This window comes from Balaenoptera borealis (genome assembly GCF_965194805.1).
Source record: "Balaenoptera borealis genome assembly, chromosome: 18".
Lineage (NCBI taxonomy): Eukaryota > Metazoa > Chordata > Mammalia > Artiodactyla > Balaenopteridae > Balaenoptera > Balaenoptera borealis.
Genome location: NC_138877.1, coordinates 78,820,684 through 78,844,901, shown reverse-complemented (window position 1 = coordinate 78,844,901; position 24,218 = coordinate 78,820,684). Strand labels below are relative to the sequence as shown.

Genomic DNA, 24,218 nt, shown 5'->3' with positions numbered 1-24,218 from the left:
AGGCTGCCTCTCCAGCGCGAGATGAGTGAACAGACCCCCAAGCCAGGGACCACCTGGCCTGAGAATCCTAAACCCAGGGACATCCTGGCTCCCGAAATGTCCCTAGATGATGATGGTGAATCCCAGTCTCTTTGTTCTTCCCCTAAAAAAACCCCAACTCAATGTCCAAGAGAGAGCGATCTGAGGCTTGTCTCCCACGCCCTTGCTTGGCGCCTGAAATAAACCCTTATTTTGCTGCGAACACCTGCTCTCAGAGTTTGGCTTTCTGTGCTGCAGGCTCACAGCCCTTGCTCGGTTACACTGAACTGTGTACTTTTATAATAAGCTGGTGAGTTAGTATGTAAAGTGTTTCTCTAAGCTCTGTGAGCGCTCCAGCAATTTAACCGAACCCAAGGAGGGGCCGTGGGAGCCTCTGACTATAGCCGGTGGGTCAGGAGCACAGGTGGCAACCTGAACCTGGGATCCGCGTCTGGAGCAGAGGGTGGTCTTGTGGGATCTGACGCTGTCGACAGTCATCATGGAGTTGAAGTTTGGAGCGCCCCGTGGTGCTGGAGTACTGCTGACTGAGTGAGGGAACACGCCCCCCGGCCGCCCCCCTGGAACTCGGTGCAAAAGCTAATTTCCCGTGTGTCTAAGCTCCTTCGTTACTATGTCACCACAGGCTAACTTTATGCAGAGGGGAAAACTACCCACTGTCTGCGTCTGGGGTCATGAAACACAGACTCAGCGCCAACTCCACGCAGACTATCCTGAGGCACCTGGCGGGCCTAGGCTCGTGTGGGTGCAGTTGGTCCACCGGGCTGGTGCAGGGGGGCACGTGAGGGGCAGCGAGCGCGAAGCACAGACAGAAAGGCAGAGGCAGCAGATGGCGGGGCGGGGCGGTCAAGGCCGGCTGGCCTCAGCAGGGAGGGAAGAGGCTGGTGAGGAGGGGAATGGATCGGCCTTCAGCACGAGCGCCCCTCACCCGCCCCGGGTCCCCTCCTCCGCGGACACACCCTCACACACAAGGCCACATATCTTGGAACCATGGAGGTACCTGTCTGTCCAGGGCCCACGGCCCGCAGCCATCCCCCGCAGACCAGTTTCCCGGGGCAGGGGGGTGGCGAGGCCTCTGTGATGGCCCCTGGGTTGAAGCAGGTGTGGGGTCCAAATTATCCACCAGGAACAGCACGGCCTGCCTGCCGAAGGGGCAGTGACCTTAGGAAGGGGCAGTGGCGATAGGAAGGGGCAGTGGCCTTAGGAAGCGGCAGTGGCCGTAGGAAGGGGCAGTGACCGTAGGAATCGGCAGTGGCCGTAGGTAGGAAGGGGCAGTGGCAATAGGAAGGGGCAGTGACCGTCAGCTGGGAACCAAGACACTGCCCAGGATGCAAGGCCCGGGGGCAGAAGCCGCAGGTGCAGCCTGGAGAGGCGGCGGGAAACAGGAGGGCTGGGCGCCAGACGGTGGGTGGGACAGGAGAGCAAATGATTCCTGAATCAAACAGGCGGATGTGGATTCCGGCTCCTTTGTCCAGGTTCCCAGCACAGAGCTTCGCAAGCCCTTGGAATTTCCTGTGAGGCAGGAGTGTCCTTGTATTTCAAAAGGGGCCCCTTCCGGCCACACCTCCCCAGCTGGCTCAGGTGGGCCGCTGGATGGTTTCAGGGGAGGGGCTGGCCACGCACTGATGCCAGGGCTGGAACTCCCGCCCCGCTGCTGACCTCTGGGGAGGGCAGGGGGCTGGAGAGTGGGCTCAGCCACGTGGCCAGTGAAGTGCTGAGACCCCAGGGGGCAGCCTGGAGAGCTCCGCGGTGGGCAGGCACCTCAGGCGCAGGGAGAGACGCCCCGACCCCCCGGGACAGGGCAGGAAGGCTCAGCCCCACCCTGACCCCCAGGCCTCGCTTCCACTGGGCCCGGGGCAGACTTGTGTCTTTTATAAAAATTGGAATTGTACGGACTGCACGTGTCTGTAATACGCAGCAGTGCCTGGAACACGCAGTAACGTCTGTACGCGCAGCAGCGTCTGTGATACGCAGCAGTGTCTGGAATACGCAGTAGCATAAAGGCTGTACAGCCAAAATCACAAACATTTACCACAGGAGAACTTGGGGTATTTATTCTCAATCCAAGTATGTTTGGCTGTTAAAATGTTTTCTAAAACTGTGTTTTCCCCCTCCTGATCAACGACTGACCTGATGGTGTGATGAGAGAGCCCTGTCTGCTTTGGGGTGCGGCCGTACATTCTGAAATAAAACTGGATGTGACTCAGGAGGAAAACTCTTCTTCTGGCCGTGAACTCTGCATGTACCCATTTCACCAGCTTTTATTGCAAATACGTGAGGCCCTACTGTGCGTGTGACATTCTGTCCGGCTCATTCAGCTCTTTGTAACCTGAAAACCACCTCTTCCCCAAGTAGGACAATCTCTGCTCAGGGCTCTCGATCCTCATTCCGGGAGAAACCCCAGCAGGACGCTTCCACTTCCTTGTTTCCAGAACACGCCTGAGCCCCCGGACTCGCCCCCAAGCCCACCACCCCTGTGCGGGGCTCCCGACCCCCGGGGCTTGCGTGTCCACAGACTCGAGAGCCCAGAAAGCACAGGGCTCGGGCGGATCCCGGAACTGCCGGGGTTTCTGCAGTTTTGCCTGCCATCGCCCGTGCGGCTTCTTCCAAAGCAGACAGAGAGGGGGTTCTGGAAGGGGAGCTGGGCTGCCTCCAGCCGAGCCCACTTCACACACACACACGGACCCCAGCCGTGAGGGGGGGCGGTGCATGGCAAGTCCAAGTCCACAAAGCCAGGCTCTGGCCCTGGATGGAGGGGTGAGAGCCCACCCACGCCCAAGGGGGCCTCGGTCCCGCACCTGCCCTGGCCCCAGAAGGCAGGGCTGGGCCAGCAGCACCGAGGTGGCCCCCTCTGAGTCCCCCCGAGCTGGACGAGGGGGCAAAGCGAGCTAACCCCGAGCTGGACGAGGGGGGAAAGCGAGCTAACCCCGAGCTGGACGAGGGGGCAGAGCGAGCTAACCCCGAGCTGGAGGAGGGGGGAGAGCGAGCTAACCCCGAGCTGGAGGAGGGGGGAGAGCGAGCTAACCCTGAGCTGGAGGAGGGGGGAGAGCGAGCTAACCCCGAGCTGGAGGAGGGGGGAGAGCAAGCTAACAACACGGCAGCCGCACATGTGCTGAAAGGACGGAGACGAGGGTCACACGTGGAGAGAGACGAGTCTGTAAAGAATTCCCAGGGGAAGGGCGGTTTCAGGCAAGGGCAGGGGAGCCGCCGGGGCAGAGCGGTAGCAGGAGGGAGCCGCCCAGCCGCGGGCCTGTGCGGAGCGACGAGGGTTAGACAAGCAACACAGCCTTCTCCGGTGGAGTCTGGGGCAACCCGAGGGCTCTGGTCTTACAGGAGGCTTTGGGTCCATAACAAAAGGCTGCAGGAAGCAACCCGTGTGTCTGCCAACAATGATGGATAAACAAAACGAGTGATACACATGCAATTATTCAGCTTTAAAAAGGAGGGGGATTTCTACACACGTACGACGTGGACGAGCCCTGCGGACACTCTGTTGAGGGGAATCCTGTGTGACTCCACTTACAGGAGGGACTCGTCTCGACAGGTCAAGGTCACGGAGACAGAAAGCACAACCATGATCACCAGGGCGGCGGGGAGGGGCAGCTACTGTTAAATGGGGACGGAGTTTCCACCTCAGACGAAGAGTCCAGGGATGGACGGTGTGATGACTCACAATCGTGTGAATGTACTTAGTGCCTCTGATTTTATGTCGTGAAATGGTTACAGTGGTAAATTACTACAATTAAAAAAAAGTGCTGCCTAAGTATCTCATGAATCCTTTGGAAACTATAGGACGAACAGCCTGGGGTGTTTGCAGCCGTCCCGTGGTCAGGGGTATTTCACCTTCATGTGTCTCTGCCAAAGCTTCCCCACACAGAGCACCTGTAACAGCACAGAAGCACACAGAATAAGCCCAGGGTGTGGGGCTGGAACACGGAGCGGCCCGATTGAGCAGACAGGCCAGCCCCCGGCTCTGCTCCTTCCTTCCTGTCGCCCCGCCCCGTGGCGGCTTAGAGCTGGGGCGGGGATCCTCCGAAGGGCAGGAAAACCACAGCGTTTTCTCTGGTTGAGAGGGGAACGTTTCCCATCAAACCCAGAAGATGCTCCCTAAGGATGGGGGATGAGGGAGGGAAAGGTGAGGGGAGCCGGGCTTGTCATGGAGGAAGAAAGGCAGGTGAGGGAGAGGGAACAGGAGGAGAGCAGAGAAGCCCAGGGGGCCGGAGGGACAAGAGGTAATTAAGCCACAGGGCTCTCTGACCCCTCTCTGTCCTACCTGGTTTCAATTCATCCTTATCAACGGTTAGCTACCAGCAAAAGATTAAATGGCCCGAATGTGATCTTCCCACAAACAAAATGGGAATAAAATTTCCATTCTGCCTGAAACAACTGCAGCCTTAGAAGCCACAGCTTAAACAAGAATTAAAAAGCCACGAGAGGGCTTCCCTGGTGGCGCAGTCGTTGACAATCCGCCGCCAGTGCAGGGAACACGGGTTCGAGCCCTGGTCTGGGAAGATCCCACATGCCGCGGAGCAACTAAGCCCGTGTGCCACAACTACTGAGCCTGCGCTCTAGAGCCTGCAAGCCACAACTACTGAGCCCACGTGCCACAACTACTGAAGCCTGCATGCCTAGAGCCCGTGTTCCGCAACAAGAGAAGCCACCGCAATGAGAAGCCCGCGCACTGCAACAAAGAGTAGCCCCGCTCTCCGCAACTAGAGAAAGCCCGCGCGCAGCAACGAAGACCCAATGCAGCCAAAAATAAATTGATAAATAAATAAATTAAAAAAAAAAAAACCCACGAGACCTTCTAAAAGGTAGGCATGAGGAAATGTAATACAATTTCAATACCGCCGTTTATGCAGGACACGACTCCTTTCTGTTCGAACGTGTTCAATAATATGAATTCTTACATCCACAAGGATCATGAAATTTATAAAAAATAATTCCACAAAGATCCACAGAGCCTTGTGAACTCTGTTATGTAATACTGTGCAGATTAATTTACAACTATTCCAAGTCCACGGAAACCCAGCTGAACTTGTTTTAAACGTTCACGCCTCTACTCACAAGAACCAAACCTGTCTCGTTTGAAGATCCAAACCCACGCCAACTGTAGGTCTATTCGGGCTCTGAGTTCCAGGGGTGGCTGCCAGAAAACCACCCCCCTTTGAAAGTGTCCCGACACTAAATGCACAGCCCTGCCCGGTGTGTGTTCGGCACTGGGTCCCGGAACATGGCTCCGGAATGTTCGCCTCTTCATGGTTCTGTCCAGTGGCTTTGAGAGCGGGCGGGAGCGGGCGCTGTCTGGCTGGTTTCGCTGCAGCCGTACAGCTGCACGTTGGCGGTCTTAGCCTCACGGGGGCACCAGGCTGGTCCATGGAGGGGGCTCCACAGGAAAGGAGCTGGGGGCTGTGACCACCAGTTAATCAGCAGCAGCACTTCCAACGATAAGAAAGGGCCTCTGCCCCGGGCCGGTCCAAGGGTATGGCTCTCTCCCCACCCACTCTTAGCGGTCAAGCTGTGGGACCCAGCGGGCTGCCTACCGAAGGTGCATGTGGTGGCCGTACAATGCAGGGAAAGGACCCGCCCTGGAGACAGGCCAGCCTCTGCCCCCAGCCCCTGTGTGACCTGGGCTGGCGGCCTCCCCTCACTGTCTATAAGTTGGGGGCCCAAATGACACCACCTACACAGGAGGGCTGCAGGAAACCAGCCCTCATGCCCTGATCCCCAGGTAAACCGAACCATGAACAGAGCATTTCATCCGTGTCTGGGGGCAGGGTGGGGGGACTTAATCAGGTTGCTCTTTACCTGTAGGGACACTGCGTTGCTTACTCCTGGGAGCTACTGGGAAGCAGAAACCGACTGCAGTATGTTTGAGGCATATGTAGCGCTAGGCATTTGGAAGCAAACACGGAGAAGAGGCACGTGGCAGCTCTTTTCACGAAGCTCCGTCTAGCACCGTGTCCCCTACAGCTGGCCGGGCTGGGGTGAGGAACCTCAGACTCGGGATGCTAAGCAAGGCCTCTCCCCTGCCCTGTCCTCATCCTTGCGCTCCAGAACCGAGTCCGCGCCGAGGCCGCTGGGGCACATTCAGAAAGACGGTGGGGACCACGCAGCCTCCTTTCCGTCTGTCCCCATCAACGTGAAAGTTCAACCCGACCTCACACGTTGGAGCGGCCTCCCAGCCCCCGGATCACCACTCTCTAGTAAACTCAAGCCTGGAATTCTGAAAAGCTGCCCCAAGGTGAAAACACACCCGGGACCCGGGGACAGTCACGTGTCAGCAAGTCCGGTGGCCCTTCTTTCCTCCCCGGTGTCCCATCAAGCAGAGCTGAGATCTGACCTAAGTTAGCTCCGCTCCTTCCCTCTGAGTTTCTAGTTTGAACAAACAAGTAACTTTGGACAATTCTCCCCCTGACTACTTCAAGTCGATTTTTAAAACCACAAAACTTTAGAGTGAACCCTAAATTCTAAATTACAACAGGACTGGAAAAGACGCTGGCTCTGCTTTAGGAGGAATGTCAGTCCCAGGCCGGCTGTAAACCTGCCTCCCCCCCGCCGCCTCCTGGCTGGGGCCCCGGAGGGAATGGACGGTGGCCGGGCATCAGTCCCGCGCTGGGCACCAAGTCAACAGCACAGCCGCTCCGGGCTACCCGCCACGCGCTCGGGCGGAAGGGGCGCACGGGGCCAGTCCCCGGATGGACCCCCAAACAGAATGCGCGGTGCGGAGCCCCCGCCCCGCCTTCATCGGCCTCAGCGACTTCTGACCTCAGCACTGTTTTCAACAACAAGGTGCCTCCGCGCCCTCGTCAGGGGCAGCAGCGGTCGGTGCCCACCCCGTGCCCCTCGTGCCCCCCTGCCCCCCGCAATCGGCGCCCCCTGCTCCGAGCTCTGCCACTCGCCGTGTTTAATCACTAACCGCTGCCCGGGTTCGCAGGAACTGGGGCCAGGGCGCCCGAGCCCCTCGCAGAGCAGCAGTGACAGCAGGGAGAGCGGACTCTGCCTGGTCCTGTCCTGGATTGACGGTCGATCTTTATTACTATCCGCCTCCCCGCTGCCCAGCTGGCCGCCTCTCAACGACCTCCCTCCATCACCCCTTTCGTTAAATACTGAACACCTGTACCCCTACCTGCAGCGAGAACACCGACCGTAGGGCCCGGGTGTCAGAACCGCCCACGGGCCCAGGCGGGCTGCCACCCCACCCCAGACGCAGGGCCAGGCCCCCTGCTGCGGGAGCTGTGTCCCCCCCGCCCCGCCCGTCACAACCGGAGCAGCAGACGGATGGGACCGGGCTGCCCTCCGGGGGCGCTGGGCCCCCCTCCTCCTGCTCCTCCACCCGCTGGAGAGCCACGGGGGGCTGCTCTGCGGCAGCGGGGGTCGTCAAGCCGTGAGGACCACCGAAGCGGAGAAGCAAACGTGCGCGCGTGTGGGAACCCCGCTCACCGGCGAGGACACGGACTCCACAGGGCACGGGCCGCGTGTGGACGGCATCCTCGGCTGCAGAGCCACGTGTGGATTTTACACGCTGGAGGCCTCGCCCTGGCCTTTAAGACAGAATCCAAAACTTATTGAGGAGGTGCCTTTCCAGAAGGGCCCACAAGGCCGGCAATGGAACTTCAGGTCGCAGGCCTGCCCGTCTGCGAAGAGAAAGTCCAGAAAATCTTCATGACCCTGTCGCCGGCTACAGATCTAAGGCTGGTCAGTCCGTCACCAGGACGAACACGCCAGATGCTGAGCAAGCGGCAGGCCCGAGCCCAGGCTCCCACTCCCCAGGTCCCCCCTCGGCCCCGTCCCCAGCAGGGCCAGCGAGCCCGGGGCGGGAGCGGGCAGCTCGTGGGCCCACGTGGGGCGCCGGACGGGCCGCCTGCCGTGGAGCAGGACCCCTGATACACACCGGCTCCCTGAATCCCCCTTAGGGTCTGCTCTTCGGGCCCGGCCCACGGCCTTCGGGTCAAGACCTGAACCAAATCGCTCTCTTCCTCGACCGGGCCCATTAAAATAACAAAATCAAGGAGAATCAGATACACACGATCCTAAATCTGGACACAAACCCCAACCCCGGTGAGTTCAGAGCACAGGCAGGAAGTCAGTCATTCACTGAGAAAATGACCGAAGGTGGGTGAACTGTCTGCCAGGGTTGGGACAAAAAAGGGAAAAAAATCAGCACCGGGCACGGCGACCCCAGTGACAAGTCCTCATCCCAGCGAGGGGCAGAGGCCTTCGTGTGGACGAGACGTCCTCCCTCAGACCTCAAACCTTTCTGAGTCTGCAAGGGTAATGGATTGATAGAAACCAGCATCAACCCATCTTTCAAGAAACTTAAATTGTGAGGGTGCTAAGGAGGTGCCATCAGCGCTCTTTAAGTTTTACTTTTCCGTCAGCTCCAAAGATCACCTGCCAAGCTGGGCATCTCGCCAACTCCCTGTTACAGCTGCGGTTTTTTACAAGCCAAACTATTTAAGAGAGATAATTATTCAACTTTTCAACTAAGTTTCTCGTTAATAAATTAAGTACTTAATAAGAATGCGACTTACTGCTTTTGAAACCATGCTGTTCTCTAAAAAGCGACAGGGCAATTTATGAAATCAAGGGATTATTATTTCAATTTAAGAACAGAAAAATCTCATATCCCCTTTGGAGTAGAAATAACAGGAAACTGCTTCTCACAGACCCAATTTTACAGAAAATATTTAATTTTAAGTTTAATCTATTCTTAATAATTTTTTAGACAGTAAAAGAATACATGTTATAGATGAACTCAAAACAGAAAACTGATCTGAACCAGTGAATCAGCAGAATGCAGTTTCTGGAGGAAAATTTCACATAAAATGCTTTAATTCCTATTCCTTATCAATGCACTTAGGAGAAAGCCACGTGGCTTTATAATATCGTTAAACGAACACCATTATGAACTATATTATTTGAAAGTATTGCCAACTAGACATAACTTTTATGATATTCTGTTTCATTACAGAATGACTTGTTCTAAGACAAATATCAGATTTTCTTCTCTGGAGCGATAATCACCACTCTGGCCGCTCTCGACAAGCACACACGAAACAAAACATAAAGCCCAAATGACTCCTCACATTCAAGTATTTAAATTTTAATAAAACTTACCATTGCCAATTATTTAAAAGAAAAAAAAAACCCTCCTGCCAAAGGTACATTTTCCATTAAAATTTAATCAGCGCTTAGGTTTCAATAAGTCTTCCCATGACCCTGATAAGGTCCTTATCATTGATTAAAAAAAAAATGTTTCCAAAAAAGCAAGATATACAATATCAAATGTGGAATAAACTACTTAAAATTGCTCTTATATCAGTTTCTGTTTGGGAAGATGAAAAAGTTCTAGAAATGGATGGTGGTGATGTGAATGTACTTAAAGCCACTGAACTATACACTTACTTCGAAATGGTCAAAATGGTAAATTTCAGGGATATTTTACCACAATAACAAAAAAACTGCCCATAAACCAACCTACCGTATATTCACTCAATAAGTCAATGCATCTTTATAATGTTAAACCATCTTAATTTATCTATTATGTAACATTTTCCTCCTTTGGCCATATAATTTTTAAAATTTTTATTAGAGTATATAGTTGATTTACAATGTCGTGTTAGTTTCAGAAGTACAGCACAGTGAATCAGTTATACAGATACATACGTCCGCTCTCTTTTTAGATTCTTTTCCCATATAGGTCGTCACAGAGTATTGAGCGGAGTTCCTTGCGCTCTACAGTAGGAGGGCCATATAATTCTAAAACAAACCGAAACCTTTATCAAAGGCAACACATATAACACATTCCATATTTTAAGCAATGAAATTTGCGGGGCGGCCACGTGCTCCTATTAAAACGTTGGTGACACATCATCCCTGTCACATCCCCCCCCCTCACCGCCCTCGGGCCTGCCGCCCTGGGCTGGCCTCTGGTCTCCATCCTGCCCAGAACCATCCTGTCTCCCCGTCCCAGACCTGGCTCCTGTCACCCCCTCCGCCCCGTGTCCCCCTCCCCGGCTCATGTCTGTCCGCGGCCCTTCCCGACACCTAGCCTACTGTGTGCTTATGTATTTTGTCATATACCACCCAAGGGCAGTCTCCGGGGCGCCCGGGGTGTCTGTGTATTCTGCCCTGCCACGGAACCCCCTGTGCCTTCAGCGAGTGTCAATAAACATCTGGTGAGCAGCCGACGCTGAGCACCTAGTGTGTACCGAGTGCATCGCACGCCTTCCTCTGCTGGGATCTTACTGCCTTTGCCCCACGCGTGTTCTCAGTGCCAAGGGTTTCCATAGCTGGCTTTGCCCCACGCGTGTTCTCAGTGCCAAGGGTTTCCATAGCTGGCTTTGCCCCACGCGTGTTCTCAGTGCCAAGGGTTTCCATAGCTGGCTTTGCCCCACGCGTGTTCTCAGTGCCAAGGGTTTCCATAGCTTATTCCCATTTTACAACAGAAAAATGGGGAAATGAGCTGAACATCAGAAGCGAGGACTCAGACTCTAGCCACGGGATGGTCACCCCGACTTTCTAACCGCGCTGCTTTCAGATTTACATCCAACTGAAAAAAATGCACGCACATACCTCGCGGCTATCGACTATTTTAATGGTTTGCCTAAATGTATCCGAGTCAAAACAACTGTTTCCATACACTTTCTAAACAGAAAAGGTAACGTAAATTATTCCACATGCACATATCTGTCACTTTCAGATATTTCACCAGATATTTCACCTGAAAGTGACAGATAAATCTAGGTCTGCTTTACCCTCATATCACATCTCTTCCACACCAGTGATCACCCCATGATTTTGTTCCATGGAACGACTTTAAATTAATTCCATGATTTAAAAACTCATGTTTTGTGGGCAGTCCCCGAGGCCGTCCTGAAGAATCACCCAGAAATCCGGATGACGTTCCAATGGCCGCCCTTCACTGTCCCTAATCCTTCGCTGAAAACAGGGTGGAGGAGATCCTCTTTGCTCTGAAGGAGGGCGATTACGTAAGGGCTCGGACGGCCGACTCCTTCCCGGCAGCCGGGGGTCTGCCCGGACAGGAGGGAGCGGCAGTCAGCCCCCGGTCCGGGGGCAGGTTCAAGGGAGCGAGGCCAACATGCCAGGCCAGTGTCACACTCACATGGCCCAGGTACGAACTTGATCTTCAGGAAGCAGAGCCCGTCATTCTGCACAGACAGTTCAGATGGGACAGTATGGGGAGGTGGGAGAGCCCCTCAGGGTTCTGTGGCTTTAACTAGTGTCACAGCATCAGACGGGGTGAGCGACCAGCCTCCCAGCAACAGCAGAGGCCATCCAAGCTCCTAATCACATGATGAATAATGCTTTAGGATCATTTCCGACGCGGGCTTACAAGAGCGTAAGCAAATTTTTAATAAAAGAGAATGAGGCTGTGATTATAGAGAAACCTAAGAGGGAAAGGTCTACAGCAGCTGGCTTGGGAGCTTACGCACTGCCGCGAAAGCCCATGATGTGTGGGCGACAGGGTGACACCATGTTCTGGATGTGCAGTCACGTCCCTGTCACCCTAACGACAGCTCGGGGTCACCTTCCAACCATCACTTTCCAACTTTGCCAAAGGTAAGAGGTCACCCTGTACAGAGCAGGCCGACAGCGTGGAGTCCCTAAAACCCAACCCCACTGACGAGGAGAATCGGCTCGTTACGCAGCGGCCTCCCAGCTTCCTCAACAGGCACGTCCGCCCAATCCAGTTACGTGGCAGATACCATGACATCTGTCCTGTCAACAAGCCAGACGCTGTGGATTTAGGTTATAACACAAAACCCAAAACAACACTTTATAGTCTTGTCTTAATACCAACCACCACCCTCCTACCAAGCCTCCTACGGGGTGGGGGGGTGGGGTGGGGGGGAGAAGCAACAGAAGGAGAAGAAAAAGATATAAATAGACACAACCTTAGATCTGATCAAATAATGGAAACTGTGGTCTGTCAGAGGTAACAACGGCCTAAATCTGCTCCACAGTTTAAAAAGTAACCCATTCCCACTACACGTTTATTTTACTTTATTCTTCCCAGATTTTGTGGAACATTTTTTCTTGTATTTGTTTGATAAAACAGTCAGCAGACGATGCACTGTTTCAAACTGCCTCCTTTTAGGTTCTTTACCTGGGTGAATGTTTACAACCCAAACCGTGCCTCCTCTAATAGTATACAGCCTTGAACTGTACTGTGTCCCCCTGTATACAGCCTTGAACTGCACTGTGTCCCCCCTGAATTCACATGTTGAACCCCTAACCCCCGATGTGATTAGAGTTGCAGATAGGGATTTGGGGAGGTAATTAAGATGAAATGAGGTCATAAGGGTGGACTCGTAATCTGATAGGACTGGTGTCCTTACAAGAGGAGGAGAAGAGCTCACTTGCTCTGCTCCCCTCCCCCCTTCCCTCCCTCTCTGGGCACCAGCGGAGGCAGCTGAGGGGAGGGAAGGCTGCCACCTGCAAGCCAGGAGGAGGCCCCTCACAGGAACCCACCTGCAGGCCCCAGGTCTTGCACGTCCAGCCCCGAGGCTGAGAATCTGAGCTCTGCAGTGGGCACCAGCCCTGCCTGCGGTGAGCAGACCAGGACCCGCACAGGCCTGTCACAGCTTCGTGTTTTAGATGCTGGCACTTACACACGACATTAAAGTTCACAGACCCGCCATGAGCATCTCAGAGAACAACCCCAGAAACAATGTCAGCTTTTCGCCATCAAAACCACTCCTTCCTCAGCCACGTTCTGGGTATCACGTCCTCAATAATCAAACGTGTGTGTTGACATGATTGGCATCTCAGAGTCGTGCTGGCTGGTCTCTGACCTAAGACCCAGGAAAGAGGCGTGAAGAAGGGCGCTGAAAGGTCAAGGCAAAGGGCACAACGTCCACGCTCGCTGGGAAGCCCCTGACCCAACGTAGACGAGGGGACAGAGGGGTGGTGAGCTGCCCCCGGGGAACACAGCCGGGAGGGGCAGACTGGACGAACCAGGCCCCCGTCCACTGTGTTCACAGAAAGATTCGTGAGCCCCAAGGAGACTCACAAAGAGCGTGCGCATCTTCCCAGGCGCATGCGCTCACGGGCTCCAGCGGGACACCACGCCCACACGGGCAGCATCCCACCCACCCGCGTGCCCGGCGGCGGGAGGGGCTCCTGGAACAGACGCAGGTCCCCCGGCAGGTAACATGTGAAGGACACGGTGCAGAAGATGGTCACTCTGGCCTCTACCCATCACGGAACCCATGAAACAGGCACTGATGTGAGCACAGCAGAAACAAAGTGAGTGGAAGTTAAAAGCCTTTTTGCCACTGGCAGCCCACCTTTGCGAAAACGTTTCATCCGCAAATCACACACAATGGACGGGGCAAATTTCTCAAGGGCCACCAACCCTGACAGGTGCAGCCAACTAATGTGGGCTCAAGTCCGTGTCGAGCGGGGGCAGATTTTGATGCCGGGTGACGCGGGGCACGCTGCTGCCTCCCCGAAAACTGACTTCTTCTGCCTCCTACATCACTCCCGAGAGGTGCTCTGATACTGAAACCCACCAAAGATAAAATCAAAACCACAGAAAAATGGGAAACGTTTTGCCCACAGAAACCAGGAGGGTGGGAGGTGGTTAAATATTTCTGGAACAAGAATTTGGAAATCCATCCATCTGAGTGACTTTTCTCCTCAGAGGATGACTAACTCCTCAAGTCAGGAGTGACGGAAACATAGATGGGAAGGACACCTGCAAACGTGTGTAAATATGTTACCACCAAACTCCTCGCTGAGAGCGTGGGGAAAGGAGGACTCGGAGGAAATGACTTTCCTCCCGCTCCACTTAAAAATGGGGAAAAATATGTAAAGGGTTGGTTTGAAGAGGCAGCTAATGATTAACTCACCCACAGAGCTCACCTGTTCTGGTCTGCCCTTCACCCAGGTGACAAAGGTAACGTTAACAGAGTGGGCCTAAAATCCTCTCCTGACTCTCGACCCAATGGTGGGTTTTTTCCGGGTCCACACGCAGCATGAGTGAGCCCCCCACCCCTGGAGATAGTGCTGGATCGCCCCCCCCCCGGCACCACCCCCCAGCACCCAGCACACACACCGGGGGACACGGAGCCCACAGCTCTGTTCTCGGTGGCCGGTCACACGGGTGTCTTCTAAACTCCCTACAGACGCAGCTTGCTTTGGGCTCAAAGGTCCACCCAAACTGGAGGAGCCTGTATCCTGGGGTGGTGATGACAGGGCAGCCACAGGACAGGGCGCTGGACCCTCCGTGAAGGGCAGCTGTGGTCCCGGGAAGCCACCCAACGCAGCACTGCCAGATCACACCATTTATGAAAAAGCGAGGAAACCTGGATACTTGCTCACACTCACCCATGTTCAAATGTTGGCCAGACACTCAAGTAGCTCTGACACAACCACATCAGAGGGACCAGAGGGCCGGTTCCCTACCTGTGTCTTCAGACAAGGTTCTCAGCCTTCACTGGGGCAGGCACTCCTTTGAGAACCTAGCAAATCTGGGAACCCCCTGCCCAGAAAACAAAAAGCATCCACGCAAAAAGCTCTGCTCTCTGTGCGATGGGGGTCCAGGCCTCACGGGGACCAGCTAAGAATGCTCGTTCATGACGAGGCTCCGGGAGAGGGTCCTTTCCAGGCCCGGGGTCTGCAGGACGGACGCAAGAAAAGAGGAGACCCATCCCGGGAGCCCAGTGCTCAGAGGACCAGCCCTCGAGCCACAGACAGAGCATGGCGGAAGCTACCCCCGAGTCAGGTGTCCGCACCAGAGGTGCGGGACCGCGGGCTGTGACCTTGGGGACTTAACTTCCTCCCCTTTAGTGTTTATTAAGTGAGGGGGTGGGACCGGACGCCTTCCCTGTCTTTTCCCACATTGTTAAAACTCTGTGAAATGTACCAGGGAAAGAGAATCCAAAAGCTTGAGGTATCATTAATCACTCAAGTCCTTGGAAGCCACGGTTTCCTTCGGAAGCATCCAAGGGCAGCTTCTTCAAGGTTCTTGTTATCAGCAATGATAAGAGGCGTAATCAGTCTTGGGGCAGATGTTCACGGAGCACTGACTGTGTGCCAGGAGCGGTCCCCGGGCCTACGGGGGAGGGGGGAGGGGGGAGGGGGGGCGGGAGGGAGGCTGGGCTCCAGAAGGTAACGTGGGGTCTGCGTGGGATCTGCGGACACAGAGGAGGAATTCCAGGTCTCCCCCAGGCAAGGTGCTGATGGGGAGGGAGAGGGCACCAGCATCAGGCCCCAGGGGTGACCCCGGTGAAGGGGCAGCAGACCCGCTGGGCCCTCCTCTCTGCCTGGACGCGCCCGCCAGATGCCGCAGCTCAGCGAGCCTCGCGGCCCCAGCTCCAGCACCCACCACTGCCCAGCGCCCTGGGACAGCACATCTGGGCCCCCCCCTGCCCAAGGTAAACGCCACAGGAACAGGGACGGGGGTCCGGCTGTCTGCCCCTTGTCTGGCTCAGGCTGCATTGGTGAACATACACCAAACGTGTGCCGCGCCTAAGAAACCCAGCAGGACTCTGTGAGGCCCTCCGGGTACAAATCCTTTCCGGGTCCCCCGTCTCCTGTTTGTAGGAAAAACCTGTTTGTAGGAAAAACGTTTCAGTGTCCGTGACCTTCCCTGGGTTCCAAAGGGCAGACTCCAACAGCTGCTATCGGGGAAGGGGGGTGGGGATGTAGAGACACGGGAGGGGCGACAGTGCAGCCTGGGGCCCGGCTCCCCCAGAGGCACGCACATCACCACCACATCTCGGAGCTCTTCTGCAGGAACCAAGACCCCACCCAGCCGCTTCAGGCCGAGCACAGATTCCTGGAGCCCCGCCCTGCTACCTCGCCACCAGCCAATCAGAAGACAGTCACGCGCCCTGCCGCCCTCACCCCCGATTTTGCCTTTAAACACTTACCCCCGAAAACCGTCAGGGAGTTCAGGGTTTCTGAGCGCGAGCCGCCAGTTCTCCTTGCTCGGCCCTGCCTGCAATAAACCTTTCTCTGCTCCGAACTCCGACGCTGCGGTGCGTCGGGCACACGAACTTGCACTTGGTAACACCTGCACCAAGTACGCTGAGGCCAGCTGTGAGGGCAGAAAGGCGACCCCTGGCGGGGCCACCTCGGACACGATGGAGATGGGGACGGACACGCCCACCGGAGGGACACCGAGATGCCACATTACAGAAACGTGGCTGTGAAGGAAAGGGAAGCGGGGAGATCGTGGGAGGGGAATGCGGGGTCAAGAAAGTCTGCTTTCCAAAAAAAAAAAAAAGGCGATTTCAAGGCATGGCTGAGTGCCACAGGGACTGGGTGACGTCACCCTAAAAGGGAGACGCTGCTGATTCCGGAGAAGGAGGGGTGAGGGGCGGGGGACCCCAAGCTGCAGGACAGACCTTTACAGAGCGGGCTCACCTGCCCCGAACCAGAAGGGCGGCAAGAGCACCCACAGGCGTGGGCCGGTGGCAGAGGGCGCCCCGTCTGAGGACCGCTGCGCTCTCCGCCGCGTGCAGGGCGAGCACGGCCCTCCACGCCCTCCGCGGGGGAGCGGGGCCAGAGGCTCTCCAGGGAGCAGCAGACGCCGTCCCTCCGAGGAGCTGGGGCTGCCAGCAGCACCAGGGCTCACCTTTCAAATAAGAGGCCCCTTGACGGAGCATCTCCCCATGCCACAGCGCCCCATCCTGGCAGCGCCCCCCAGGGAGCCGCAGTCGGTGCCTCGTTTAAAGCAGGAAGACGCCCAAGGCCTCGCGGTCAGAGGCCGGGCCAGGTCTCAAGCTGCCTGTTAGGCTCTGACGCTGAACTTTTGACCTCCACAAACAACTATCTTGTTTCTCAGATACCAGGAGTCAAGTAAAAGCAAAAACCATCCCTTGTTCAATCTTGTTGAGTTTATATTGCTGTAAAAATGGCTTTTTATTGATTTTCACTGCAAGTAAATAGCATTTCTGCCGGCATTTAACTTGGTTAAAAAAGCATCTGTAAGTCTGGGACTTGGGGATCTAAGCATCTCTGATTAGCCCTGCTGCCAGTGGAACATGTGGTCCCAGCACCAAGGAACAGTGCGTCTCTAGGTTTCAGGGCCCAGCACAGCTGTAAACAGAGGCCTTCTTGCGTACTGAGCGGCAGCTCAGTGCATTCCAGGTGGTTTTGGCCAACTGTAAACTGAGGACAGTGCGCTTATCCCTAGAAATGCAACTGACTGCAGCAAAACCCAATCGCCTAAACCCCCTTTTCCCCTCGGGTTATTAAACCTACCCTCAGGCATGAAAGAAAAGCATGCCAAGGTCCCTTGTCCCCAACAGACACTCAACAGGGTTTGAAAGGACAATGGAAGGAACTGAACAGCCAGGACACAAAGGTTAAATTATACACCTGGCAGACTGCTTTGAAAGGCCTGTGCAAACACTGTAGCACAGCCCTCGGGCCAGCCTAAGGGGTCACCTACTTCAAATACCTGAAGGCCTCGGTGGTTCCAGCGGCTTAACTTAGTGTCCTGGGGTGTAGACTCCAGGAGCAGATCCGGAGGCCCCATGTCGGAAGCGCCATTAAGAGGCAACCCCAAGTCAGGCGGCACTCAAAGTTTTTAAAACTAAATCTGCGTCAGATGGATGGGTCCGCCTGTAGGGCAGCATCAGTGGGCACTGACGTCCACGGCACACACCATTTGGTGATAAAAAACAAACCAGAGCAGACCCATGTGCATGCATACAAATAGTGAATTTTTAAGAAGGTGTAAAGCATTCTAACACAGCCACGCCTGAGGTTCTCCAGCGACCAATGATGTTTACTAAAAACAAATACCAGAAACATGACAAAATTAAGCTTTACAGTCAAATCTCCTGAATGTGAGGCGTGGATGGAAAGAAGAAGACAAGTGTCTTGACAAGGTGGTCCTCCTGGCCTGGAAATAACTGTTGTGGTCAAACGTGGCCTGCAGGCTTTTCGTCGGGCCTGCGGCATTTTGGCACCCCTCGTTTTAAAATTTCCCGAATCCCATCTGAGCCCTACACGCTGCTCCAGAGCAGGGCACCCAGGGCCCCTGGTGGCCGTACTGACAGGCCTGGCCGGCAACCAACAGAGGTGCTTGCCCTCCCCCGGCCAGTGACCGGGGGCAAAGTTATGCTAACGGCTAGTCGTGACACGTGTGCTGAGTACTTCCGCAGAGCCGGCACCGCTCTTAGCTCCTGGCCTGTACTAACTCATTTAATCCTCACAATAACCCTCTGCAACGGGTACCGCTATTCATCCTCAGATGAGAGAACCGAGGCAGAGAAAAAGCGAAGCCACCTGCCCAGGGTGACACGGCCTCAAAGTGGGCGGGCCAGGTCCACACCCAGGTGGGCTCCCGGAGACTCTGCAGGTTCCTCTCAGAATTTAAACTCCCTGACTCTAGGTTTCCCACCTCACATCTCTTCTAAGAGGATAACACTAGTTCTCCACCCACTTCGTTAAACATTTCTTTTAAAAGCTCAAGGTACAGAAGCATTTTGCCATTTACAAGTACAGCGCACCTCTACGTGGCTTATATGCGTCCAGGCTCACAAACGACCAGTAATGCCAGCTTTGGCATATACCTGGCCTAACCCGGAAGGGAATTCTCTCATTCATTTGCCTATTCTACCTCTCTGGAATTAACCCAGAATAAAATACCCACAGCAATGGTTTCCAAGGACTTCTTTATCTTTGGCAGCCCTCAGGCATCATCATGAAAAGGTTTCTTTGTCCTAGAAATTCTGACTGTGTGAACACCAGATGGGAACAGGGTATGACTTTATTCATGATTATGAAATACGTCATATACGGAAACCACAAGGAAATATGAATATTTAATCCCAGAGTCTTTCTTTGCCCTCTAGCAAAAGGAAGTATAATTAATTCCTACATATTGAAACATAATTCAGTTATAAGGAAACAGATTGACTGTTTCTGGAAAAAGTCAAATTAGTTTATTAAACTCATGTCTAATATCATAGAAATGAATGGTTTTGTATGTGAATATGGTGAAGTAGCCAAGTGATCAGACTGTTAAAAAAAAAAGATGTGGAATGAGAAACAAAGAAATAAAGAAATAATAATAGCATCCCATAACTGGATTCCAGGGACATTACCAAATATATATGCTGGGAACGTTCACTGAAGAATATTTACCAGTTAGGTTTGAGAAAAATAAGTCTAATAACACAGCAAAGGGGAATTAAAAAAATATAAGGTACACCAACATTTATATACATTGATATGACATGAAACAGCTGAAGGCCTGGAGGAAGTAAGGGAGTAAAAGCACAAAACTCGGACACCTGTCTGCCCGACTCCGAGGACGAAGGGGTCAGGAACAGGAGGGAGGGGAAGACCCACCAGGCGGTGGGCCTCGGCCGGTCGGAGCAGGAGGGTGGCCCACCCGCCCTTCACCTCTCGTAGACAGAGACCGCATTACCGCTCACAATTCAACTCTCCTTCCTATCACAGAGTCTTAGAGTTGGAAGAGAATAGAAATTAATTGGAAAACTAGTGAGCACATCCTAGGTAAACGCTGGCTCTGCGCTCGTGGGCCATAAGCCTGAGATCAGAATGTCTGGGACCCGTCAAGCGTTTCTCTAAGACATCTGGTTACCTACTGCCACTGTTACCTGATTTTCCAGAACTTACTACTGTAGAGACACCAAGGTGACCCTGATGTTTACACTCACGTTATAAGATGGACTCAAGAATCCCTGAGGGGACAGGGCCCTTCCCATGGGAAGCCTTCCCGGCCCTAACCAGAATCCCAGAGGGGTTCGCCCCACTAACTGGAAGGCAGACCGCCCTCCCCAGGGGAGCTACTGGAAGGTGCCACAAGCTCCCCTGACCCTTGAGTCCTCTGGTGAGTGGATTCGGGGGAAGGCATTGATTCAACGTTCCCCTTGGATGAAGAGAAACACTCGTCTGCGGCCAAGGTCTCCTCGAAGAAAGCTCATAAATACGAAGAGAATTCCTCAGCCAGAAAAAACCAAGTTCCCACCACCGTTCCCTCTTCTAGCGGAAAGCTCAGTGCGCGCGACTTTTCCAACCTGTGACTGGCGGCGGTGCGCGCGGGGGACAAGGGGGCCTGTGTCAGAGACGCGACCAGTTTCCTTCTCCTGCGCGCACCCCCTCTACCCCCGGGGCCGGCGTCAGCGCCGCACGCGGCTCCCCTCGGGCGGATGTGAAACAAACCCAACTCGCCCCTCCGCGCCCCCCTGCCCACGCCCGGCGTCGCCACGCGCCTCCCGGAGCGAAGACGCCGGGGCAACCCCGAACCGCCGGCCTCGGGTCTGATTGGTTACTTTCGGGACAAAGGTCCCAAACTTCACTTCCGAACCCCCCGGTGCTGTTACCAAACTCACGAGCAAAGCCACCGCCGTTTTCCGTGTGGGCGCCCCTCTCCCTGTCCCTTAAGCCTGGGGCAGAGCCGGCAGGCGAGGCCGAGCCCGAGCATCCCTCCCCAGCCCGGCCCGCGCCGATCTAAGCAGTCTCTGCCCCGGCAGCCCCGCCCGGCTCCCGGGAGGAGCGCGGCGGGTGGGCGCCCGCGCCGTCGGGGCCCAGGTGCCAGCTCCGCAGGTACCCCGCGTCCTGCCGTCCCCCGGGGCGCGGTCGGCCGCACGAGGCCGCCCAAGCCCTCAGCGCCCCCGGGCCGGCGGCCGCGGCAGGGTCGGGGGCGGAGGGCCCGTCCCGCCCTGTCCCGCCCGGCCCCGGCCCCGGCCCCGGTCCCGCGCCGGCGGCACTCACGTATCTGTGCACGAGCGTCCGCACGAGGCTGCAGTCCATGGCTCCTCCGGCCGCGCCCGCCCGCTCAGCGCCCCCGAGCCGGGCTCGGCGCGCCCATGGGCCCGGGCCCGAGTGCGGCCGCGCGCTCCGCCCCGGTCACGGCCTCGGCGCGCCGGGCGGTGCGGGGGGCGGCCGCGGCCCCTCAGCGCTCATGCCCGGCCCGGCCCGCGGCGGCCGGCTCGGGGGTGGCCGCTCAGCGACCGGAGCCCGCGTGCCGAGGCCCGGGCGGTGGGGCTGCGGGCTCGGGGGCGCGGCGGCCGGCGCTCCCGCCGCTGCTCTGCTGCTCTGCTCCTCCTCTCCGCTCCGCGGCTCTGCCCTGCTCTGCTTTGCTCCCGGTCTCCGCCCGCCGCCGTCTCGGCCCGGCCTCCCGCAGGCCGGTCCCCGCGCGCACGTCACGAGCGCGTGTGAGCATGCGCCCCGCGGCCCGCGCCCCCGCCCAGCGCCCCCGCCCCCGCCCCCGCCCCGCGCCCGAGCCCCCGCCCCGCGCCCGCGCTCTGGCGCTTGGGTGCCTGCCCGCCCCGGCCCGCCCCCCCGGCGCAGGGCCGCCGAGGGGACCCGGGGGCGGAGGGCGGGGGCGTGGCTCCCTGTTGCTTCCGCCTCCCGGGCGGGGGTGCGGGCCGCGCAGCCGGGGCCTGGACGGCGGGCCCTGGGCGCCCAGTCCTGGGTCCGGTCCGAAACGTCTATCTCCCCGCGAAGGCCCGAGGGCGGGCGCGAGATCGCGGGGAGTCGGGGAGGGGGCGGGATCAGGTTGGGCCGGAGACCAGCTAAACCCGGCCTGTGTCTCCCTCGTGCTCGCCGGCCCCACGCGCGGCCCGCCTGCTCGGCAGGTGAGGGGGCGCCGAGGCGGGCCCCGCGGGGCTTGGTCGCGCAGCTCCTCTGCGCTGGGGCGAAGGTGAGCGCAGCGTCTCCCACCTAGGATCCCCGCTTCTTTCTGGAACCCCGCCGGCTCCCTCGCCCTGGGCCCCTGGCCCAAGGACTCCAGACCTAAGACAGTCACAGGCACTTGTAATCCGGCGGGGCTGAGGGGTTGGAATCAGCCCTGAACCTGTTCGGCCAGCCCGGCCCCGCTGGCCGCCCCCTTCGGTCCTGCCGGTCCAGCTCCTGCCTCTGTCCCCGGCTGCGCCAGGCGGTCACCCGGAGGCTGAGCCGGGCCCGCGGGAAGGAGCTCTGGGCTCCGGGCCTCCAGGCCCGGGGGGGCGCGCGCTCGTGCGTTATCTGGGCACCAGACGGAGAACCCTTGCGTCTCTCAGACACCTCGATTTCAATCCCAGGGAATGCTTCTGTTTTCCCAACGTGAAACGAACTATCTCTTCTCAATCACAGTCAGCCTTGAATTAATGGATGCACTTTGTTTCCAGCGTCTGTTCTCACTGCCACGGGCCACAGCTTGTGAAACCAGAGGGGCCTGACAATGCCTTTGGCGGCTGGCCAGGAGCGGGACTCCTGCCCCTGGAGGAACGCCACTGAGTGTCCCCCTGGCTGGTCGTGGAAGAGAAGCCACTGGACCCTTTGGGGATTAGATACAGAAGCCTGGGATTGAGCGGGAGTGAATGGTGGTCATGGCTAAACTATCTGGGTTCTGAACTGCTTTTCTTCAGTAAAATGCTCGTTTTTGGTCACCTAATTCATTGATTCTCCACTTTCCAACCAAATCTACTCTCTCCTGCTTGGCATCCAGGAGGCCCATGGCCATCATCAGTGGAGCTTCACCAGCGGGGCGTCAGTTGCGGGCTGAGACCAAGCAGAGAGGCTGGGGCCTTTTCTTCCCTCCTCTGCAGCCTGGCCTGGCAGTGTCTGTGTCCTTCTGTGACCACAGTGCTTGCCCAGCTTTCTTTTCTGTTGGATCAATTCGTGTCAGGCTCCGAATGAGTGGGTGACAGTTGTCACCCCATGCTTCCTACCCGAATGGGTGACAGTTGTCACCCCCTGCTTCCTACAGCCAGGCAGCGGTGTCAGCTGGGCCCTGGGGCACAGCACCTCTGGTGGGTCGTGGAACCATGATCACACTGCAGCAGGTGGTCCTGTCGCCGTGCGGTCTTCCACATCTCCTCCCAGGACCACCTTCTGCTTTCTGCCAGGACCCTGGCTGCTGGAGCCAGATATTGACTGGCCTACCACCTTGCAAATGGTGACATTTGCAGGGGGCAGGTAGAAGGACACAGGCAGAGATCATACAAGGCCACAGGATAAAGGCTGTGTGCCTTTCAGGAACGCCTGTTTTGTTCAGTGGTCAATGCTGATTTCATCTTTTAGTAAACACTGTGGTGACCACAACCATGCCCTCTTTGTCCTTGCTGGCAGAAACCCACCTTGGTCCAGGTATCCACCCTCTGCGTGGCTAGGGGTAAACTGGTCCATGTAAGCTAATCTCAGTAACTCCATGCCTCCTCTTGTGATTGGTTTAAAACGAGTTTAAGCCAGTGAATCCTGCTGTTGGGAAAAGTCTCCTCACTCATAAAAAGGCACATAAAGAGGACATGCTCCTCGTTTCCTGCTGGATGTTGTGTGTCTGGATGTGATGTCTGGCGCTTTGCAGCCGTCTTGCATCCGTGATGTGACAGGAACAGCGTCACAGTGGGGATGGCGGCGTGGAGAGATGGGAAGAGCATGGATTCTTGGTGACACCACTGGGCCACTACCCTAACTTGGATTTCATGTCTTGAGAGATAATAAATACCCTTATTGAGTTGGATTTTCTGTTGCTAGCGGCTCACAGCATCCTAATTCTAAACCTATGGAAACATGGGATTGATATATACACACTAATATGTATAAAATAGATAACTAATAAGAACCTGCTGTATAAAAATAATAATAATAAAAAAATAAACCTATGGAACCAAACCAGTTAGGACTCTATTAAAGTAACATTAAGTCCAACTCACGCTGTGAGTGGGTTATTTGTTTCTGTGTAACAGACCACACAAACTTGGGAGCTTAAACACCAGTGAGCTATTATTTCTCAGGACTGTGTTTTGGGGGCAGGTTCCTCTGTTCCACCTGGTCTTGGCTGGGATTGTTCATGCATCTGCATTCTTTTGGGGGCTTAGCTGGGCCCTGGGGGTTTCTGATGGCTTTAGTCACACGTCTAGTGTCTCGGCTGGGTGAATGGAGAGCTGGGAGCAGGTGGCCTCTCTCTCCGTACTTGGTGGTCAGCCTGAGCTTCTTTACATGCAGCTGGATCCCAAGAGGGTCAAAGTGGACACTGGCCGGGCCCTGACAGTCTGGGCTTGGAAGTTCCGGACCATCACCTTCCCCTCATTCTACTGGGGAAAGTAAGTCCAAGACCATCCTGGATTCACGGGGGAGGGGCAGAGCCTTGTACATAAAGGATGAGAGAACCTATGAACAGTCATCTTCAGAAATAACCTACCTTACACATCAAACGATGACTGAGTATGTTGACAATATCA

The 24,218-nt window shown here is 56.0% G+C and overlaps 1 protein-coding gene and 1 long non-coding RNA gene across 10 annotated transcripts in view; one reads left to right on the top strand and one right to left on the bottom strand.

Annotated features, from left to right (window-relative positions):
- The window catches only part of ATP11A (ATPase phospholipid transporting 11A), a 125,599-nt gene extending 104,375 nt beyond the window's left edge, over nt 1-21,224 (bottom strand). For all 9 annotated transcript variants that reach the window (XR_014237106.1, XR_014237107.1, XM_082365838.1 and 6 more), the window contains exon 1: nt 20,767-21,224. Coding sequence is in view for 7 of the 9 variants with exons in the window: in XM_082365838.1 (XP_082221964.1) it covers nt 20,767-20,805 (39 nt within the window). In the remaining 2 variants the exon portion in view is untranslated. The remainder of the gene's footprint in view (nt 1-20,766) is intronic.
- A 154-nt stretch (nt 21,225-21,378) lies between these two features.
- Nucleotides 21,379-23,639, top strand: LOC309615849. Its single transcript, XR_014237102.1, has 2 exons — nt 21,379-21,697; nt 22,164-23,639. It is a non-coding gene; the product is annotated as an uncharacterized lncRNA (long non-coding RNA).
- The last annotated feature ends 579 nt before the right edge of the window (nt 23,640-24,218 follow it).